Below are 22,321 nucleotides of genomic sequence, written 5' to 3'. Positions count from 1 at the left end.
TTTGAATCCAGCCATGTCTTTAAGGAGTTTGTATCTTCTTCTCATGTCTGCATGCCCCTAGGTGCTTCGATTTCTCACACCCTTCAAAAAATATAAGGCGGTTGTAGGTGAATTGGTGTATTTGGGAGGCATGGGCTTGTGGATCAAAAGGGCCAGTAACCATGCTGTATATCTAAATTTAAGTGTGATCTGGACCTCCAGATAATGAAGACTTTATGAGCCTGGAAGTGATCTATTGGGTAGTGGGGTGGTGCACTTCAGATGTTTGTTGGGAGGATTAGGCTTGAGACTGGCAGTGTAAGGAGGCCACACTAGACACTGTCACACTTCTGTTTAAATGTCAGTTTTAAATTAGACATACAGCATGGTAACAGGCCCTTCTGGTCCATGCGCTGTTCTGCCCAATATACCAATTAACCTACAAACCCCATAAGTTTTGGAGAATGAGAGAAAAGCAGAGCATGTGGAGGAAACCCACGCAGACACAGTGGAATGTTCAAACTCCTTACAGACAGTGCAATGCTGTTCATGTAATGCAGATTAGATTCTCGTCCACATCCCTGCAAAACTGTGGGTGGCACAGTTTTGCAATGTATCAGATACCTTGTCCATCATCCAATCTTGAGCCAATCACATCTTCCTCCAGCAAAGGAGTGGTGGGGGGGGAGGGGAATTGAGGCTGGCACATGCTTTGCATCCTTGCCACTGATCCTATCCATCTCAAACATTTTTCTCTCAGATTGAAACCAGGTGAGACATAAATCAGGGTAAAAACACAATGCTGGAGAAATTCATCAGGTCAAACAGTAACTAGCAAAGTTACTTTCATCAAGGTATGAGCAAACTGTAGACAGCCACCTGAATAAAATGGTGGGAGGAGGGGCATGGGGCGGCCCACAGGCAAGAGGTAATAGGTGGATAAGGGAGGGAGAGCCCAACAGCAAACAGGGTGAGGGGGGAACACTGAATGGAGAGGGAAGGAATGGAGAGCTAGAGGAAAGGAGACAGAGTCATAGGGAAAAGAGGGAGAATGGGAAGTGGTCTAGCAGAAACCAGAGGAGTCAATGTTAATGCCATGTGGTTGGAGAGCTCGGTGGAGGACTAGAAGCGCCGAGATGGCCTGTTTACATGCTGTAATTGTTATATGGTTATAAATTTGGTGTTTCTCCTCCAATTTATGGGTGGTCTTGATTTGGCAGTACATGAGGCCATAGAAAGACATGTTAGTGTGCAGAATTGAAAATTGGAGGCCATTAGGAGATCCCTGTGATTGATGTGGACAGAGCGAAGGAGCTCAGCGATGTGGAGAAGGCTGTAATGACTTGCACAGATTCTCAAGTGAAGAGTTGTGTCTTTTGGAAGGACTGCTTGGATCCCGGAATGGTGGGGAGGAAGGAGGCATGGGTGCAAGTGTGACACTTCCTGTGGTCACGGGGAAGGTGCCATGGGTGCGATTATTAGGAAGGATGAGTGGGCAAGGGAGACATGGAGGGAACAGTCCCTATAGAAGGTAGGGAGAAGAGGGGAGGGGAAGATGTGTCTGGTGGTAGGATAACATTCTGGATTACAAAAATTGTGGAGGATAATATGTTGGATTCAGAGCCTGGTGGTGTGGTAGGTGAAGACAAGGGGAATCCTGTTTTTGTTAGATCTGGGGGCAGTGGGGGCTACTGCAAATGTGAGGGGAATAGAGGAGATATGGTTTACTCACAAATTGGGCATCGTTTTAGACTCTGACAGGTTTTTAACCTTATGACTTCTCCATCACAAAGTCGGCCCATCTCTGACTTTGCAATGTCACATTACCTGCTTATGAATCCCTCGTTCATGCCCAGACTTGACAAATACAATAATCTTCCAATGCTCCACACTCTGTGAATTTGATTCTATCCAAATCTCTACTTCAATTTGCCACAAACTCTGCTCTCCCATCATCGCTAGATTTCCTGATTTCCTATCTCAGATTCACAGCCTTGAGTGTGTACCCCTTTGTATCCACATAATCAGACCATGAGCCCATAAATCTTTTCTGTCTTCAGCTCTCCATTGGCCAGAGTTTCTTGTGCCTTTTGCCACCTTGACCCTTTGCTTCTTCACTTCCTCATCTTTCATCAGGCCCTTTCTAAAACATACCTTATTGACCAAATTTTTATCACCATCCCTAATGTTCCCCTGGTTATGAACCTTTAATTGTACTTCTGTAAAGCCGTCAATATTTGTTTGTCTTTAAGGAACCACATCACCGCAGATTATCACGGTTGTATACAACTGAAGTTTCTTTTTTAAAAATGTTATAGCTATTTAAATATTGCATGTTGATTCTTATTATTTTACAGGAATCACAACTGTACTTACCATGACAACAATCAGCACTCACCTCAGGGAAACCCTTCCCAAGATCCCCTACGTCAAGGCCATTGATATTTACTTGATGGGTTGTTTTGTCTTTGTATTCCTGGCTTTATTGGAATATGCATTTGTTAACTATATATTCTTTGGAAGAGGGCCACAGCTTCAGAAGAAAGCAGCTGAGAAAGACACTCGTACCCAAGTGAAAGGCCGACTTGGAAACAACAAAGCTCAGGTAAAAAAAAAATGAAACTTCTCTGTGAGTGAGAAAAATGACCGAAAATACCTCTACTGTATGTTTACAATATATATTGCCTCTCTTATAATCTTGAAAGCTGAAGAATTGTGATTTTCTTCTTCCATCAGCTGGGGTGGGAAGTGAAGGGAAATCAAGTTGATGTGAAAGGAAATTGCGCAATGTAACTTAATCCTACTGTAAATGTTATTTTCTGTTCAGAATAGAAATAACAATCTCCTACTAATTCTCCAAATAAAAGTAGAAAGGATCAGGCTTATGTGGATTAAGATTACATATGGATCTGGACCCATCTCATCCCTTTTGATGGAAAGATTTCCAAATTGATCACATCACCAAAACATACATTTACAGTTGACAAAATTCAATACAGCATGTGATTAATGCACTGAAGATTTTCATCAAGCATTTTATTACCTCAGAATAAATCTCAACTTCACAGCTCAAGGCAACTCTCATATTAAGAGATGGGTATTTCTATTCTGAACAGAAACTCTGGCCAAAGTAAACCATCTATCGTATAAATATGTTTCTGAATTCACAACACTGATATTCCTAATTTCGTGTTTGTAGGGTGTGGCACTATTAATGAATAGTACAGATAACAGTTACAGAAAACTGTTACAAATCTTTCTACATATAGCACAAGCTATTTATTATGTGACATACTGTGTGATCAGAATGCAAAATATTATCTTCCTGGCGATAACCAGCCAGAAACCATGGTGAATCTCACGTTTATCTCTTCTTTTGCTAAGGGGTTGTGCTTCTACTCTAAACTGTGAGTTCTAAATCCAAAGAAAACAAACCTACCTTTACCAATCTTCCTTCACTGGTAAACTTTTCCAGTCCTAGCAACATCATTGTAAAACTTCTCTGCACTCTCTCCAAAGCAATCACATCTTAATTATTGAGTTATTGAAATACTCACGTTATGGCCTAAATAATGTTGCATACAACCCTGTTATCCCTTCTGCTCTTAAACTCTGTGTATTGAGATAAAAGGGCAGGTGTCATGATGTCTTTATTTGATCTGCCCTGCTACCTTAAAGAATATGAGGACATAAATTCCAACATCTTTGTTCCTGCACACCATTTAATATTCTTCTGTTTAATTCCTGTCATCCGGTACAATTCCCAAGCTGCATTACCTCACACTTTGCTTTGCAAAATATATATTTAATTGACCATCTTCCCAAATTCTGAAGCTTTTCTCCTTTCTTTCAATCACATGACCAAATTTCTTTCCCATGCCTCGCTGTTGAGGTGTAAATTAATCAATTAAATTATTCTTATCTGAAGTTGGAACCTTCATGTCAAACTTCTTTTTTTATCCTTAAGTCATAACTATGTTAAATCAAACTAACTTATAATACTATCACAAAAATATTCTCCACTTATTGATTATTCCCAAAAAGGTCAGAATTGACTCGTGCAGAAGAGAATTCAGAACAGATTCACCAGGATGTCGTCTAGGATGGAATAGTTCAGCTATGATGAAAGGTGACAGATTAGATCCGTTTTACTTGCAGTAGATGTGGTTTGGGTGTACAAAATCATAAAGAGAATACAAGGTGGACCTTTTTTTATCTAGAGAGTGATGAGAATCTGAAATACACTGTCTGAGACAGTGATAGAAGCAAATTCACTGACACTATCTAAGAGATGTACAGACAAACACTTGAATCACCTAGGCACAGAACTGCTGGAGCATAGGATTAATATAGATGGGTTTTCACTCATTTATGTGGAATGGCCTGTTTCAACACTGTATGGCTCTATATTACTCTATCACCATTAATGCAAAAAATGGCTCCTTCTGACAAAGGGCAGGAACACCTATCATTGGAGCAATACACCTCATTGGGAATGTCTATCAGGCCACCAAACCCAGACCCTGGTCAATCTCATGCCCAACCTTCCATGAAGCCTCCATTGCAGTCTCAACTCTGTTGTATTTCTTGTTACACCCTCCAAAAAGTAATAATTCCCACTCCTTATGCTCAGATGTAACTCTTAAAACGACTTGGATGAAGAAATAGAAAGATGGGTCAGTAAGCTTGCTTAGGTTGGTGGTGTTGTTGATAGCATAGAAGGTTGTCATAAGATATAGACAGGATGCAGAGTTCAATCCAGATAAGTGTGAAGTGATGCACCTTAGAAGGACAAACTTGAATCTTGAGTAGATGGTTAAAGGCTATGTGGAGGAAAAAATAAATCTTGGGGTCCAGATCTATAGATCCTTCAAGATTGTCACGCAAGTTGAGCGGGTGGTTAAGAAGGTGTATGGTTTGTTGGGTTTCATTAGTTGGGGCATTTAATTAATGTAGTAGCTCGATAAATCTCTGGTGACTGCGTATGCTGTTGTATATGATGTCTCTGTAAAGGGCGGCCCCAAAATTTCCACTTAAGGTGTTGGTTTTGAGTGATACCCTTTATAAGATGATTCCCCTAACAAAAAAAATCTGGGAAAGGGTCTTTGTGCATATTTTGGCATGCAAGGCTAAATCTATCAGGCTTCATGTAGAATAGAACTTTATTACAGGAACCCATCTATATGGATGAGACCCATGTTAACTACTAGGTTAACAAAAGGTCAGCAGAATTATCCCAAACATTTTGGTCAATAGTTATCACTCACACAGATTCTATAATCCAGTGGCTTTCAACCTTTTTCTTTCCACTCACATACCACTTTAAGTAATCCCTATGCCATTGGTGCTCTGTGATTAGTAAGGGATTGCTTAAGATGGTATGTTGGTGGAAAGAAAAAGGTTGAAAACCACTGTTTTAATTGCACCTAATAGACTCATTATGTGCATGGTTTCATAACTCCAAAGGAAAAGGGCCATTGACATTTTTTCTCAAACAAAATATTTCAGTAGCAATTGGGTCTAGAGCAGTGATTCTCAACCTTCCCTTCCCACTCACATACCACCTTAAGCAATCCCTTACTAATCACAGAGCACCGATGGCATAGGGATCACTTAAAGTGGTATGTGAGTGGAAAGAAAAAGGTTGAGAACCACTGCTGTAATCATTATCATGGGAATTTCCTGTGCTGAAATTAGCTGCTGTAATGCAATGTTGAATTCATATTGATTTCATCAATTGTAAGAAGTTTGGATGTCTGGAAGGTATAGGAAAGTTACAACAGAAATTCTGAATATTTTAATTTTTTCGAGACCTCATGCTTCAACCATGCCCTATTACTATGAATTATTGTCCTTTGAATGACCTTAATAGCCCATATGCAGGATTGAATCTTTACTGAAGGTTAGAACTTTGGTGTTGATTTTGTCAGTTTTCAATCTTTTATTACTGCAATAAAAATCTGCAGTTAAGTACTTGAGTGACTCCGTGCTGGAGCAGTAACTGCTGTGTGTCTTAATATTCTTGGCTGAGTTGAGATAAGATTTACAGGTTCAGGAAACAAAGACTGGGAATGGGTGAGTGAAAACAGAAGGAAAATAATGAGTGCTTGAAAACCAAAGAGATGTTAGATTAAATAGCAAGCATATTATGGACCTACTGAGATAAAAGGAAAATAAGGACAGAAGGCATATGAGTAAGGAATTGAAAAAATATATACAGATGAAGATTGCCGAAGAAGAAAGTTCAGTAAAATGAGACAAGGCTATTTTTCAGAGAAAGAAATTAAATGAGCAATCATGATCACAAAACCCCTGCCGTCATTTTTTTCTATCCCAGATCAAGCATCGACATTAACGAGAAAGGAGATTTTCTTTTCTGTGTAGGTAATTTTTTAAGTATTTTATTTTTCATAAATATACATAGTAAAATCTTCAATTTTGCAATATATTAAACTTTTTCCACACAAAAAAAAGAAAAACCTCGCCCCCTTCCTACAAACTATAAAACCACACACTGTCAGAGCTCACGCTCATATTATCCATAAAAATATCTATAAAAACCTATTTTGGGAAGTCATATCTGATTATATTGTAACAACATCTGTTTGTTATCATTATTATAATTGGGCCCCTATATGGTCCAAGTATGGCTGCCATACCTTGACAAATATATCATATTGTATGTCATTTGCTCCATATTCATCTCTGCACTCTATCGTGCTATTGAGTAATGGAGAGTCGGACTTCTAAATAATTGCAATATACTTCTTAGCTACTGATAAAGCTACTTTGACAAAATAAATTTGCAAATTAGTTAATTTATTACATATTTCAATAAAATTACCCAAAAGATAAAGCTCCGAGTCGTCTGCGCAGGCCATCCCTGTTATCCTTGTTAATATTGCTGCAATATCCTGCCAAAATGGCCTCACTATCCCACATGTCAACGTAGCATGCAAAACCATTCCTTTTTCAATCCCATATCTAAAACACATCTCCGATATTTCAGATTTTGACCTTTGTAGCTTCTGTGGCATAAGATATAATTGGTGTAGGAAGTTATACTGAACCAATCCGTATCTTGCGTTTATAATTGATGTCCAAACAGACTAACATCTTTCTGAAATTACAACACCTAAATCTGATTCCCATCTCTTTCTCTGTCTCTGTGAATCTGGTTTTGCACTTTCACTCTGGAGGGCATAGTACATTTTTGTTATGAATTTTGATGTATTCCCCAGCCAGACCATTCACTCCATTTCACTAATTTCAGATGGGACCAACATTGGCCCCCATTTTTCTCTCAGGAGTGATCTTAGCTGGAGGAAAAAGAAGAAAGTTCCATTGGCGACTCCATATTTCTGTTTTAGTTAATCAAAAGTCATGAGTCCCCTCTGCATAGCAGTCTTCAATGTATCTTATTCCTTTGTCATACCAGGAGTTTAATATTCTGTTACCTATATTCACAGGCAGCAACACATTCTTACCTAATGGTGGTCTTAATGATATCTTTGCTTTTTCCCCAATGCTCATTGATATCTTTCCATACTCCAATGATATGTTTTAATATAGGATTATTTTATTATTGACTTAACACTTCACATAAATAAAATCCTTCACTGCCCCCTCATCCATGGAGTATAATCCCATTTGAATCCAAGGGGGGGTGTGCTGCCTTCCTCAAAGAAAGATGAAAGAAATCTAGCTTGTGCTATCAAATAATACTTTCCAAAATCCGGTAGCCTAGATCCTCCTATCTTATAATCCCACGTTAATTTTTTTCCAGTGATATTGTCGGCACTTTATTGTTCCATAGTAATTTCCTAATACAATTATTTAATAATTTAAAGAAATTTTTCGGCAAAGACGTAGGCAGCGATCGGAGAAGATATTGTAATATTGGCATTACTTTCATTTTGACACAGTTAACCCTTCCCATCAAAGTAATTGGAAAATCTTTCCATTTTTGCAAATCATTCTCTATTTTCCCTTACAGGGGAGAATAAATTTATTTGTACAAACTCTGTATATTATTCTCAGTCATTATTCCTAAGTATTTAATTCCATCTACTTTCCATTTAAATCAACTTCCTTTTTGATATCTTTCATAATCAAAATTCATCAATGGCATTATATCACTTTTATCTATATTAATTTCATAACCCAAAACTTCCATATTTTTCGAGTGCTGTTTGTAATTTCTACAGAGACTCATCTGGGTCAGATAAATGTAGTCGCACCTCATCAGCAAATAGGCTGATTTTATGTTCTTCTTGTCCGCCTTTAGAATCCAGATCCCTCCTTAAAATCTCCACCATCAGTTCAATTGCAAAGATGAAAAGTGCTGGGGACACCCCTTTTTACTTGATCTACTCAGAGGGAAAACACTGACATTTGACTATTAGTTATAATGTTGGTTTGTGGTTTATGATAGAGTTTTTATCCAATTTATGAATGTTCTACCTATTCCAAATTTCTCCAACGTTTTAAATAAAAATGACCATTCTAAGTGGTTGAATGCCTTTTCCGCATCAAAAGAGACTGTTATACTGGAATTCAGTTTTGATTTAGCCTAGCCAGACTATTTGAAGAGTCTCTTCCTTTAACAAATCCCACCTTATGTGTATGTTTCAATTTAGGTAAATATTGTCCCAGTCTATTAGCTAATGCCTTCACCAATATCTTATAATCAGCATTCAAAAGCGAGATAGGTCTATATGATGAGGTTTTTAATAGGCCCTTGTTTTTTTTGCAGCAACACAAATAATAGTTATTGAAAAAGAGTCCCAGGAGAGTCTGAGTCTTCACTGCACATCCATTATAAAAGGCATCAACAGATCCTTCTCAATTTCTCCTCTTGTGAAAGGGGCCATTTGTTCTCACACCTCTACTTTTGGAAACTCAACGTTCACTAGAAACTTCTCCATCTCATTATCATCTCCTAATAATTATGATTTATATAGTTTTGTGAAATATTGTCTAAAAATATCATTAATATCTTTTTGATTATATGTTAGGATGTCAGCTTCTGTTTTAATTGCATTTATCATCTTCAACAACTTCTCTGACTTCACTTACCAAGACAAAAAAATTATGTGCTTGTTCTCCTAATTCACAATATTTTGGCTTGGTTTTTAATTTTATTTTCGTTTTATTCATTTGTAATGTGTTATATCCCAATTTTTTTATTCTCTAGGAGTCTATATTTTTCTTGTAAACTCATCTTCTGATATTCTTTCTCCAGTTCCATTATCTCTTTCTCCAAACTATCCAATTCTATATTATATTCTCTTTTAAAAATTTTTGTTTAAGAAATCATTTGCCTCTCGGATAAGCTTTAAGCATATCCCATATCAAAAAGCTGTTATCAGTCAAATGGAGATTTGTCTCACAAAATAGTTCCGTCTGTCTCCTAATAAATTCACAGAGATCTGTCCTTATGAACAATGTGGCACTAAGATGCCATCTGTACACATTTTCTTGTTTTTCCACTATCACAATAGATAAGGTTAATGGTGATTGGTCTGACAGTAGCCTCGCCAAGTATTCCGTTTTTACCACTCCGCTTTTTAATTGTGCAGACATTAAAAATAAATCAATCCTTGCATGTGAATCATGTACCCTTGAGTAGAAGAAGTAGTCTCTCTCTCTGTGGAATTGAGCTGCCTCCAAATATCAATCAGATTTAAATCTTTCAAGCATAAATGGGGTCGGTTTTGTGGCTTTTGCCCTCATTATTCATTCCTGCTGATTTAATCCAGTATTGGATCCAAACAGTAATTGAAGTTCCCCCCAACCAATATATTTTGTCTACTCTCTGCTGCTTTTAAAAAGATATCCTTCATTATTGCATCTGTTAAAATTCTCCATGTGGTCGACCTTATCCAACATAGCTTTTTTACCTAAGTCCCACTTCTTTGTGTCCTCTTCTAAAGCTTACAGCTTTTCTTGCATTTTAACCAAGTCAACTTCCAGTTTGCCCATTCGTTGCATTAAATCCTCAATTGCGTCTTTAAATCAGACACCTTCTCTGACATATCTCTCATTGCAGTTTCTACATCCATGAAACAATTGCATGAAATCTACATCTTATCCAGGATTATATCAGACACCTTCTCTGACATATCTCACATTGCAATTTCAACGCCCATGAAACGACTGCATAAAATCTACATCCTATCCAGGATTATATTAAGGTCTTGCACCGACCCCCCAGCACTGCCAGGTTCAGCTGATTCCAAGACCACTCTTGTGCCAATTCCTTTCGGGCTTTCACTTGACGTTTCTAGCTGAGTTGGAGTCTCTTCTGATTTCATGTTTTTGCTGTCTTGGCTTCTTAGTGTTCATTTTGTTCATTCACAGTAAAAAAAATTCTTAATTATAAACTTTTAAACCGTTGTTTTAATGCTCATCACGGAAAGCTCATCCAAGACATGCCTGTCTAGATCCTTCACATGGCCAAGCCCCCTTCCCTGTAGGTAATTGTATGGTTGGTTCCAACCTGTGTCTAATACATTTCTGCTCAGCCAGACCCTGCTAACCCTTTCAGCCCAGACTACTATTTCTCGTTTCCAATGTGATGACTTGGACATTCAATTTTGACTATCAGGAGGAACATAAAACCCATCAGTTATGTCAGTGTTCACATTATTCTCAAAATAAACCATACATTGTAGATGGGCTTTTACTCATGGATGTAGGTAGAGAGGGATTTTTACTCATGGATGTAGGTAAGGAGGGATTTTTACTCGCAGATTTAGGTTGGGAGGGATTTTTGCACGATTGGTAGTTTGATGAAGAGCTGAACCCCAAACCATCAGTTACCATATATTAGACGACTCTTTAAATTTTAAATTTTAATTTTTTTAATTTAAATTTAGATATACAAATTTTATATAAGACAACCCCAGCATTTCCACTTACAATGCAGGTTTCAGCTATACTTGCTGTACAGGACTCCCCAAGTCTGGAACTTACCAATGGAGTGATGCTATCATAATATTTTAAAAGCAAATTATGCAGTAAAGGTTTAAAATTTATGAACATATTTTAAAATAAACCACCATCAGTTCCATGACAAGCTGTTTAAAGCCTGTTCAGAGCCAACAACAGTCGGACTGGGCGGATGGACCCCACGGGGGAGCGCTGAGACTTCGCTGTCAATATTCAAATTGTATACTTGCCGTGGAGGGAGCACTGAGACTTTGCTGCAAAGGTTCAGATTAGAACATAAGAGATAGGAGCAGGAGTAGGTCATCCAGCCCATCGACCATACTCCGCCATTCAGTAAGATCATAGCTTATTTGTTCATTGACTTAACTCCACCTACCTGCCTTTTCCCCATATCCCTTAATTCCTTATTTATATAAAAATCTATCCAACTAAACCTTACATATGTTTATAATGAAGTAGCCTCAACTGCTTCCCTGGGTAGAGAATTCCACAGATTCACTACTCTCTGGGAAAAGTTTTTCCTCATCCCCATCTTAAATCTATTCCCCTGAATCTTGAGGCTGTGACCCCTAGTTCTGGTCTCACCTACCAATGAAAACAAATATCCTGCCTCTATCTTATTCATCCCTTTCATAATTTAATATGTTTCTATAAAATTTCCTCTCATTCTTCTGAATTCAAATGAGTATGATCTCAGATGATTTAGTCTCTCCTCGTAGGTCAACCCCCTCATCTCCAGGATCAAACTGGTGAACCTCCTCTGGACTGCCTCCAAGGCCTGTATATCCTTCTTCAAATATTGAGAGCAGAAGTGCACACAGTACTCCAGGTGCAGCCTCACCAGTCCCTTATATAGATGCTGCATGACCTCCCTGCTCTTGAATTCAATTCCTCTAGTGATGAAGGCCAACATTACATTTGTCTTTTTAATAAACTGTTGTACCTGCAACCCAACTTTTTGCGATTCATGCACAAGCACTCCTAAGTCCTTCTGCACTACAGCATGCTGCAGTTTTTTTTAACCATTTAAATAATAATCTGCTCTTCTATTTTTCCTGCCAAAGTGGATGACATTGCATTTACTAACCTTGTTCTCCATTTGTCAGACCTTTGCCCACTCTCTTAACTTAACTATATCCTTCTGCAGCCTCTCCACGTCCTCTGTACAATTTGCTTTTTCACTCAATTTAGTATCATCCACAAACTTAGCTCCACTACACTCTGTCCCCTCTTCCAAATCATCAATGTGAATGGTGAACAGCTGCAGGCCCAGCACTGACCCCTGTGGCCCCCCACTTACCAGTGTCTCCCAATCAGAAAAACACCCATTTATCCTGATTCTCTGCCTTCTGTCAGTCAACCAATCCTCAATCCATACCAATATGCCTCCCCCCAACTCCATTCATCTGTATCTTATTGATAAGTCTCTTGTATGGCACCTTATCAAACGCCTCTGGAAATCCAAGAATACATCATCAACCTGTTCCCCTCTATCTACCGCACCCATTATATCCACAAATAACTCCAGCAAGTTTGTCAAACAAGACCTACCCCTTCCAAATCCATGCTGTGTCTTCTTGATGGGACCCCTTCATTCTAAATGCCTCAATATTTCATCCTTAATGACAGCTTCAAACATTTTTCCAACTACAGACGTTAAGCTACTTGGCTGATAGTTACCCGTCCTCTGCCAACATCACTTTTTAAAGAGTGGTGTGACATTTCCTGTCTTCAAATCTTCCGGGACCTGCTCAGAATCCAAAGGATTTTGGTAAATAACTACCAACACATCGACTATAACTCACGTCATTTCCCTCAGTACCCTGGGATGTATCCCATCAGGACTAGGGGATTTGTCCGCTTTCAGTCACATTAGTTTGCTCATCGCTATCTCTTGTGTAACAATTATTTTATTGAGGCCCTCACCTCCCTTCGCATCCCTATCACCACTCTTTGGCAGGATGGACGTGTCTTCCATCTTAAAGACTGACACAAAATATTTGTTCAATGCCTCGGCCATTTCCTCATTACTCAATATCAATCTCCCCTTCTCATCTTCCAAGGGACCTATGTTGAATCTACTCCCTCTTCTATTTTATATATTTATAAAAACTTTTGCTATCTGTTTACTTGACGTATAAGGTGATCCTTGATTTTGGGGTGACATTTTTAAGTTTCATCTCGTCTTAAACGCTGGCACCTATGGCATGTATCTTCATCTCTGCCATTTAAAGTATGCTGTTTGACCTGCTGTTTCTCCAGCATTATGTTTTTACATACATTGCAGTTTTATTTTCAAGGATAATTATATAGGGTGTTGGTGAGATTGCATCAAGAGGGAGTGCAATGAATATACACCTGAATGATTCCTGGGATGGCAGATTTGTCTAATGAGAAGAGATTGAATAGATTCAGACTGCCTTCATTAGAGTTTAGTAGAATGAAAGGAGATCTCACTAAAGCTGACAAAAATCTTGACAACAGTGTGACTGCAGAGAGTATATTTTCCCTGTCACAAACCAGGAGTCAGTCTAATGCAGGGGTGGCCAACTTTTTAATTTTTAATTTAGACATGCAACATGGTAACAGACCATTTCGGCCCACATGTCCGTGCCACCCAATTAACCTTCACCCCCAGAACATACTCATGGGCCGAAATGGCCTGTTACTGTATTGTATGTCTAAATTAAATATTAAAAGGTTGGCCATCCCTGGTCTAAGGAGTAGACCATTTAGTAGTGAGATTAGATTTCATCACTCAGAGGATGGTAAATCTTTGGGTTCTCAGCACTGAGTTAATGGATCAACCATGACCATGGTGAATGACAGACCACGATGGGCCAGTTGGCCTCTTCTGTGTTATCTTGCAGGTGCATTTTTACATCAGGAAAGTATCTTCCTGAATCAACACAAAGGATAAAGCTACTTGACTTTGTCGTCAACAAGGCACCTATATCAAATGCACTGTACAATTCTTGTTGAGATAAAGTCTCGCCAATTATGCTAAATGGAGTGGTCTCAGAAAATATCTGACAGCTCAGAGCTGCATATCCATGAAGCACTGTCGATCATCAACTGCAGCAGAAATGCTCAGCACCTCAATCTTTAAATCATAGCTCAGCACATACTCTCACAACACTAATTTTAATGCCTCCGCATAGAACTAGCAAACCTCTCTGTAAGGATGCTGGTCCCTCTTCCAATTTAATACAGTCCATCTTTCATGTACAGGTCACCCTTGCCCCAAAGGGGATCCCAATGATCTAAATACCTAGAGCCCTCTCCCCTGCACCAGCCCCTTAGCCAAGCATTTAGCTGTCCTAACTTCCTAGTCCAACACACACTGGCACATGGCACAAGACACAAGGACTAATTTTGAGATTTAAATCCGAGAGGTTCAAATATTCCCCTTTCCACCAAGCTCCCTAAATTCTTTGCCCAGGACTTCACCTTTCTTCTTATCTATATTGTCAGCTGGCTGCTTAACCTCCCATTTCCAGTTCTGGGACATCCTTGACCTTGCCACCAGGAAAGGAAAACACCATCCTCGAGTTTCACTCGCAGTCACAGAAATGCCAGAACAATCCTTCTGAGACCGGTTTCAGATTGGGAGATTTCTTTTGCTGAGCACCCCCTCTCCGTCCGCAACCACAGCGACCTCCCAGTAGCCAACCATTTAAATTCTGAGTTACTCTCCCAGACTCACATGTCTGTCCATGGCCTTTTGAACTATCCTACCCAGACTATTCACAGATTGGAGGAACAATAACTTAATCTTCTGTAAGGGCACTCTCCAGCCAAATTGCAATAACATTGATTTCTCTGGCTTCTGCTGAACTTGCTTGCCTTTTCTTCCCCCTCCCTCTTTCCTGTCTTTCCAGTTCCTCCCTCCCTTTCCCTAACCCACCCAGCCATCCCTCCTCCCCCACTATTGCTGTTGTCCCCTCCCTCCTTTCTCCACCGATCATCTCTTGCCTTTGCTACCTCCTACCCCCACTACCCTTTTGTTCAGATGCCTGCCAGCATTCTCCCACACCTTGATGAAAGGCTCAGGCCTGAAATGTCGGTTCTGTATTTTTACCTTTGCTACCTAAAGGATCCTGTTTGACTTGTTGAGCTTCTCCAGCATTTTGTGTTTTTACCTTTACTATGGAGTGTCCTTTCACTACCATTCATCTAGACTTTGACCTACCTTTATATGCACCAGACCCAGTCCTGCTGCCGTTGATGTGGCAGTGTTCTTGCTTTCTTTTGAAAGTCTCTTCCCCACTGCACCTCCCTCTAGCAGCATCTATAACAGTATATCTGATAGAGTTCAAGTTTATTATCATTTGACTGTACATATACACCAAGATGAAGCAGTGTGTCTCTGGACCATGGTGCACACTTACACATGCAGTAGATTTCTCACACAGTGCCTACAGAGGAACAGTCACACTGCATTGCTTGCCTTCACCCATCTGGCTGAACCTTTGGTGTAACCACCTCCTTGAATCTGTTGGGGGGGGGGGGGACACTCCACATCCTCTCTGCTCCTCAATGGGTCTATCTGCCACTGCCACCAACCCATGCAATCTGAGATGGGGTGCAGCTGAGTACATTTCCTACAAATGTTGTCAACAGTGAAACCTGTTATTTTTTCTTGATCTCCCACATTTACAAAAGGGGTACATCACTCCAATCATGACCATTCCTACTCCTCAAGTCTCTACTAGTTTTAAAGTAAAGACCCTACCACACAGACTTCTCGCCGAAGCCCCATTGTTGAAGCTTTTGCAATTCAATCTAAAAGCACAGCACTTTGACCACAAACCATCTTTTCTCAACATAGCTGTTTCCAGATTACCACTCTTAGTAGATCTGACCTCCCTTGTATACACTGTTTCTCAACTGCAAACTGGAAGAACTACTTTACCTTGCATTTTGCTGCCTTTTAAACTCCAAATTCAATGCCAGGATCATCGGTAGGAAAAGCCCATGCAGCAAGACCTTAACAAGGCCAGGCATGGTTTGATCAAGTGCCAGTTGACACTCGCACCATGAAAGTGCAGGATAATGACCATCTCCTGCAAAAAAGAATCAAGCCACCTTCTCTGATATTCAATAGCATTACCATGACCATCCCCTGTCATTAATATCTTGGGGATTACCACAAACTATAAAATCAAATGGACCAGATACATAATGGGTAGCATAATAGCGGTTAGTGCAATGTAGTGCACCAGCCACTTGTGTTCAAATCCAGCACTCCCTGAAAGACGTTTGTATGTTCTCCTGTGGGTTTCCTGCAGGTGCTCTGGTCTTCCCTCATAGTCTAAAGACGTAAATGGTTAGTAGGTAAATTGGTTACATAGGTGTAATTGGGTGGTGCATGTTTGTGTGCTGGAAGGACCTGTTACTGTGCTCAAATCTCTAATAATAAAAAAAAAATTGGTAGCTATGAAAGCAGGTCGAGGCTGAGTACCCTGCAGCAGGTGACTTGCCTACTGACACTCCAATGTCTTTCCATCATTTACAGTGTACAAAGCAGGATATTGATGCAGTTGGTTGGATGAGAAATGGTCCAACTATTCTGAAGAAGTTCTTTACCATCCAGGACAAGACAGTGTGATTGACAGGCACCTTATTAACCACTCTAAATATCTCTTCCAGCCACACTCAGTGACTACTGTGTATCATCAACATGTGGTTAATCACCAGGTTTCTCCAGCCTCACTTCCCAATCCTGCAAGCTTTATTATCACAAAGGCAACAGATGCATGGGAATGGCACTATCTGCTGGTTCCCCTGGCTTATCAGTGCTGGGCCCAAAACCTAGAACACCTTGCCCAATAGCAAGGTAGTGTAGGCTCACCTGAATAACTGGAGTAGTAGCTCATCACCGTAGAGGGTTGTCAATACAGTTGGCAGTGTCCAGATTCTGAGAATAAATTTTTAAAACAACTCCCCTGGTGCTAATGTAGTGGAACAGATCACTGGCCACTGTGGAAATAAGAATGGAAAACAGTCAGCAGAAGCAGAAGGGTGAGGTGGGCAAGAGAGTGAGAACAGAGATAATGCTTCTCACTGGTTTACAGGCCTGTGACCCACAGATTGGGTCGATATCCTTCAGCCATCCTTTTGTTGAACTGGATAAAATGAAATGGCAGGAAGACCTATTGGGCTGAATGGTCCTGTGTGTTATGGTCTTATGTACAAAAGAGCATTTCATCCACCTAAAAGAGAAGCAAGGAAATGCGATACCACTGCCTTCTCGGGGCAAGCAAACCCTCTGACTCTTCCTTGATCCCCAAAGTTGGGATGAAGCCCACCATATCTTGCTGAATCCCTGGTTTCAGTGGGCATGCACCCAAACAGTTGAAGAAGCTTCACCTGTATGAATCATACTGTTCCCTTTCAGTTCCTGGAAAACTTGTTGAACAGGTTAGGGAGCACATCATCAGTTTTAATTAGGTTGCCGATTTCAATTACAGCCATTAACTTCACATGAGAAAACCTACCATACTTAATCAATTTAGATTGACCCCATAGACTTATGAACCAGCCACTGTCAACTTTGTTCTTGTATTCTTTAAACTTCCCACAATATGATGTTAGTCAATCTAAAGAAACTTCCCATGAGCCAGCTCTGATTGGTTCATCAAATTTATAGTGAAAACTGTAAGAATATTTTTGTAAGAAACCTGTTTAGTGACATTAATTTAAGGGGTTTTTAATAATATGTGCATGAAACTCCATTGACATTTTGCGCTGGGATTTTTCACATTCAGATGTTTTAGAATTACACTTGAAATTAAAGGGTTTAGATTCTAAAATACTCAGAATACAGGAAAAAAAGAGACAACCCTGCTCAGACAGGGTGGATATCCACAATGAAAGGGTAGTATTTTTCCTTGTAGACAGAACAAATGTACAATCCAGAAATATAGCAAACATTGACCAAATAGCTTTTCAAACAGAGTAACCCTTGAGATTGTTTATACAAGATTTTGTAATTCAAGATGTGATGAGAAATGGCCACAAATGCCTGAAATCTTAAAGGTGGAATTCCAAACATTAAAAGTAGAGAGGGAATCTCTGTTGCAAAATAGTGGAGACTTTTATTGGGAATGAATCACTTCATTAAATATAAGGAGTTTTATAATTAAAAGATGTTAATGGTAGAAGGAAAAAAGTGAACATTTAGATTTCAACACATTTACTGGGCCATTAGTTTCCCAAAGGGTATAGCTACGGTTCCTGTGCCAAATCCAACTGAGCTCTTTCCCAGCACTTCAAAATCCAAAGCCACTAACTTCCCTTCTTCTAAGGTAGAATCTGAATCAGAACTTATTGTCATGAACGTGTCATGAAATTCGTTGTTTTTGCGGCAGCATCACTGTGCAAACATTTATATAAACCACATTTCAAAATAAATAAATATAATGCAAGAAAAAGAAAAAGTTAGGTAGCATCTGTGATTCATTGTTCATTCAAGAATCTGACACAGATGGGAGGGAGAACGGTCCTTGTGCCACCGAGTGCTCGTCTTCAAGCTCCTGTACCTTTTTCCCAATGTTAGCAGGGTGAAGAGGGCATGGCCTGGGTGGTGAGGGTCTTTGAGGATAGAAGCTGCTTTCTTAAGACACCGCCTCGTGTAAATGTTCTCTATGGAGTGAAGTCTGGTGCCCGTGATGTCGCAGGCCAAGTTAACAACCTTCTGGAGTTTTTTTCCTGTCCTGACCGTTGGTAGCTCCATACCAGATAGAGATGCAGTCAGACAGAATGCACTCCAAAGTACACCTGTAGACATTTTCGGGAGTATTTGGTGACATATCTCCTGAAACTCCTCACAAAGTGTATCTGCTGGCGAGCCTTCTTCATGATTGCATTGACCTGGAGGCTCCAGGACAGATCTTCAGAGATGTTGACACCCAGGAAAATGAAGTTCCTGACCCTTTCCACTGCTGATATCCTGTTGAGGACTGGTTCGTGCTCTCCTGATTACCTCCTCAAGTCCACAATCATCTCTTTGGTTTTGCTAACATTGAGTGCAAAGTTGTTGTTGTGACACGTCGAGGCTAATCTGACCTTCCTCAGTTATTTCCATTTTTTATAGTTCCTTCTACTTAACTCTCCTTTACCTTTCAAATCTCAAGCTCAAGTTCAAATTTATTTATCATCTGATTGGTCAAGTACAACCTGACAAAACAGCATTCACCAGTCTTCAGTGAAAAACACTGCAAGCGCATATACAAACATAATACATGCAGACAAATTATATAAATGCACAATACGTATATACAAATATTATTGTTAAATAAATAGACAAGTCTCACAGGGTTTGTATGAGTAATTCATCTGTTGTTAAGCAGTCTCACTGCCCGTGGGAAGAAACTATTTCTCAGCCTGGTGGTTCTGGCTCCTTAAATTTCAAAGTCAGTTCTGCCCAAATTCCACCAAATACTCTCTCTCTCTCTCTCTCTCTCTCTCTCTCTCTCTCTCTCTCTCTCTCTCTCTCTCTCTATCTCCTCTCTCTGTTGATTCTGCCATGTTCCCTATCTCATCTCCCCTCAGTGAATAAAAGGAACTGTCTGACCACCTGGGAAGCACACCTCCTTCTCCCCTTTCATTCCTCTCTTGCTCTCTCTTTCCCTTTTTTCCCCCCTCTGTTGAGTGCTCCTCCTCTTCACAATGCCTCTGTTACTAATGGATGGATATGCTATAATCTGTAGGTGGGAGCTCATTGTGCAAAAATTGCTCTGGAGTGTGCAGTCAAGGCCCAAGGATTTGAAAAAGAGGAGTAGTGTCTCTCAAGTAAATTAGCTCTCAGAAGTAGACATTATGGCAGAGGAAGGGGAAGAATTGGCCTAATTCTATTAATATATAATCTCCTATGTTTGCGATAATCTTAATTTTCTTTTTCAGCCACATGTAATTCCTCGGATGAGTTGTCGTGACATTAAATATAATATAAATGGAAGATTCCAATTGTTTCAACAATAAGGTTAAATAAGTTAATAATATCTGTTAAAATGAAGAAAGGAATTACAAATGAACATATTAAGCCTTTGTCGTGATATTCATCAACTTCCTATTTTACACAAGATTTATTTCCATCCACTGGATTATTTCCTCATTGGGGTCTCACACAAAGACACATTCACCAGTAAGGTGCCATTAAGTTTTGGTTTCCCCTCTATCTCCTAACCTGCCACCAGTTTAAGTTAATCTCTATTAATTATCGGCAGTTATATTTTCTGGTCACAGTCCTAATATTCTTCCAAATGTTAACTTTAATCTGGTTTTAATGGAAACTTTCACCAATTGTTCTTATTTAAAGAACAAGCAAGCAACCTTGCAGAAAGAAACTGAAGACCAGTTAAATTCCCTGAAGTAATTGGTAGTTACTGTTCCCCAGGAGTTGCTACCTCACTTCTCCTGTGACCCAAGTTCAGTGCTGACCTCAGGTGTTGTTTTCTGGAACTTACACGTTTTCTCTGCGAATGCATATTTCCCCTGAGTACTAGAATAAAATGGGATTAGTGCAGAATTAGTGAAGATAGTTGCTTGATGATTAGTGCGGACTCAATATTTATGCGCTGTGCATTATGTATTGAGACAGGTCATGGATCAGGACCTTGGTTCATTGAGAAGGTTCAGCTTTGTATATTAGGGTCCAAGGATGAAGAGGATCTCAGTGCCTAGGGCCCAGATGTCAGCACAGGATGTAGGACAGTAGCTGAGGACTGGGAGATCAATGGGTGGGACAGCAGTGGGTGGGATATTGGTGCACACGGGGAATCAGATCAGTAAGTGGGGAACTGGCAGGTCAGATTTCAGATTTATTATCAGAGTACATAGATGACATCACATACAATTCTTGAGATTCTTTTACTGTGGGCAAAGCAGATTACCATTTATTAGTAGTGCAAAATAAAAGCTGAACACAGCATATACACGTAAACAAATAAAGAACTGTAAACAGATAACAAATGTAGCAATACAGAGAGAATAAAAAAATCAATAAAGTGCAAAAGCAAGAGTCCTGAAATGAGTCCCTTATTCAATTTGTTGTTGAGGAGTCTGATGGTGGAGGGGTAGCAGCTGTTCCTGAACCTGGTGGTGCGAATCTTATGGCACCTATATCTCTTTCCTGATGGCAGCAATGGGAACAGAGCATGTGTTGGGTGGTGTGGATCCTTAATGATTGCTGCTGCTCTCTGATGGCAGCATTCCCTGGAGATGTTCTCAATGGTGGGGGGGAGGGGTTTGCATGTGATGTCCTGGGCTGTGTCCACTACCTTTTGGAGGGCCTTATGCTCAGGAGTACTGGTGACCCCAGTCAGCACACTTTCCACAACACATCTGTAGAAATTTGTCAGGTTTTCTGGTGTCATACCAAACCTCCACAAACTCCTGAGGAAGTAGAGGCACTGACATGCTTTCTTCGCAATGAGGAACAGGAAGGGGTCAAAATAGCTGTGAAGGATTTATTAGTGCTTTCAGCAGTGTTGGTAAAAAAAAATTTAAAGGAGCCTCTCAGAATCAGGTTCCGAACCCTCGGATGACATCTACATTGAACAGCCCCTTTAAATCAGACTACTGCAGACCAAGCAGTTTTTTTAACATCCTGGTTGTGCTAAGAATACCCAGTGACAGACATGCTCCAAAAACGCAAACTCTAATTAGGTGTGCATCTGTAATAGAAATTGTTTCATCCATGTATGCACACATCGTGACTGAAAGTGCTTTGTAGAATTTCAATGTCAGCTGGGTTCAATACGGTCACATTCCACTCAAGATAAATAAATCAACCCTCATATTTTATCCTTCATTTCTGTGCCAATGACTTTCTGTTAGGCTTCAGTTTGCTATCAGAGGTAAGATTTTAATTCTGGAGAATAAAACTGATATTGCATTGAGACACAGGTGAGCTCATGTATAGAGCAGATGTTGGCAAAGTATAAGGCATGAATAGCTAATTGCTCATCTGTTTCCTGGACCAAATACAGATGAGGGTGAAGTGGATGTCACATGGGTAACTAAAGTCCAGATACAAGCGGATCACTCCTTGTCATATTACTAACTCTGTGAAATTTTCTACAGCAACTCCACTAATTGAGTCCATCTCCATAATAATCTTTCCCACATTCTTCTGGCTATCCATCCAATAGGGTGATGATAGTTCCTTTCAATCAGTTTGTAGGGTTTGATATGAGGATAACCCACTCCTCAGAAAGAAACAGTGTGTGCGTGAATGGATTTTGGTGAGTAGGAAATGCACAGGTCCAGACCCATGCCTTTGACATCACCTCCCGGATTCAGCGCAATGGTGAGACCCGAGACAGCTGGGGAAAGTCTTGTTGCACTGAATGGCAAGACCAAACTTCGAGGCAAGGGATGGCCT

At 39.9% G+C, this 22,321-nt stretch overlaps 1 protein-coding gene across 5 annotated transcripts in view; it reads left to right on the top strand.

The window, feature by feature from the left end:
- The window catches only part of LOC138757450 (gamma-aminobutyric acid receptor subunit beta-1-like), a 136,907-nt gene that overhangs the window by 88,236 nt on the left and 26,350 nt on the right, over positions 1 to 22,321 (top strand). For 4 of the 5 annotated variants that reach the window (XM_069924740.1, XM_069924739.1, XM_069924738.1 and 1 more), the window contains exon 6: positions 2,337 to 2,584. In XM_069924740.1, coding sequence (XP_069780841.1) covers positions 2,337 to 2,584 — 248 coding nt within the window. Of the gene's footprint in view, positions 1 to 2,336; positions 2,585 to 4,023; positions 4,109 to 22,321 lie in introns of all 5 variants that reach the window. The other variant, XM_069924742.1, reaches the window with a different exon arrangement.

Source organism: Narcine bancroftii, chromosome 3 (assembly GCF_036971445.1).
Source record: "Narcine bancroftii isolate sNarBan1 chromosome 3, sNarBan1.hap1, whole genome shotgun sequence".
NCBI lineage: Eukaryota > Metazoa > Chordata > Chondrichthyes > Torpediniformes > Narcinidae > Narcine > Narcine bancroftii.
This window is presented reverse-complemented; position numbering and strand designations above follow the sequence as displayed.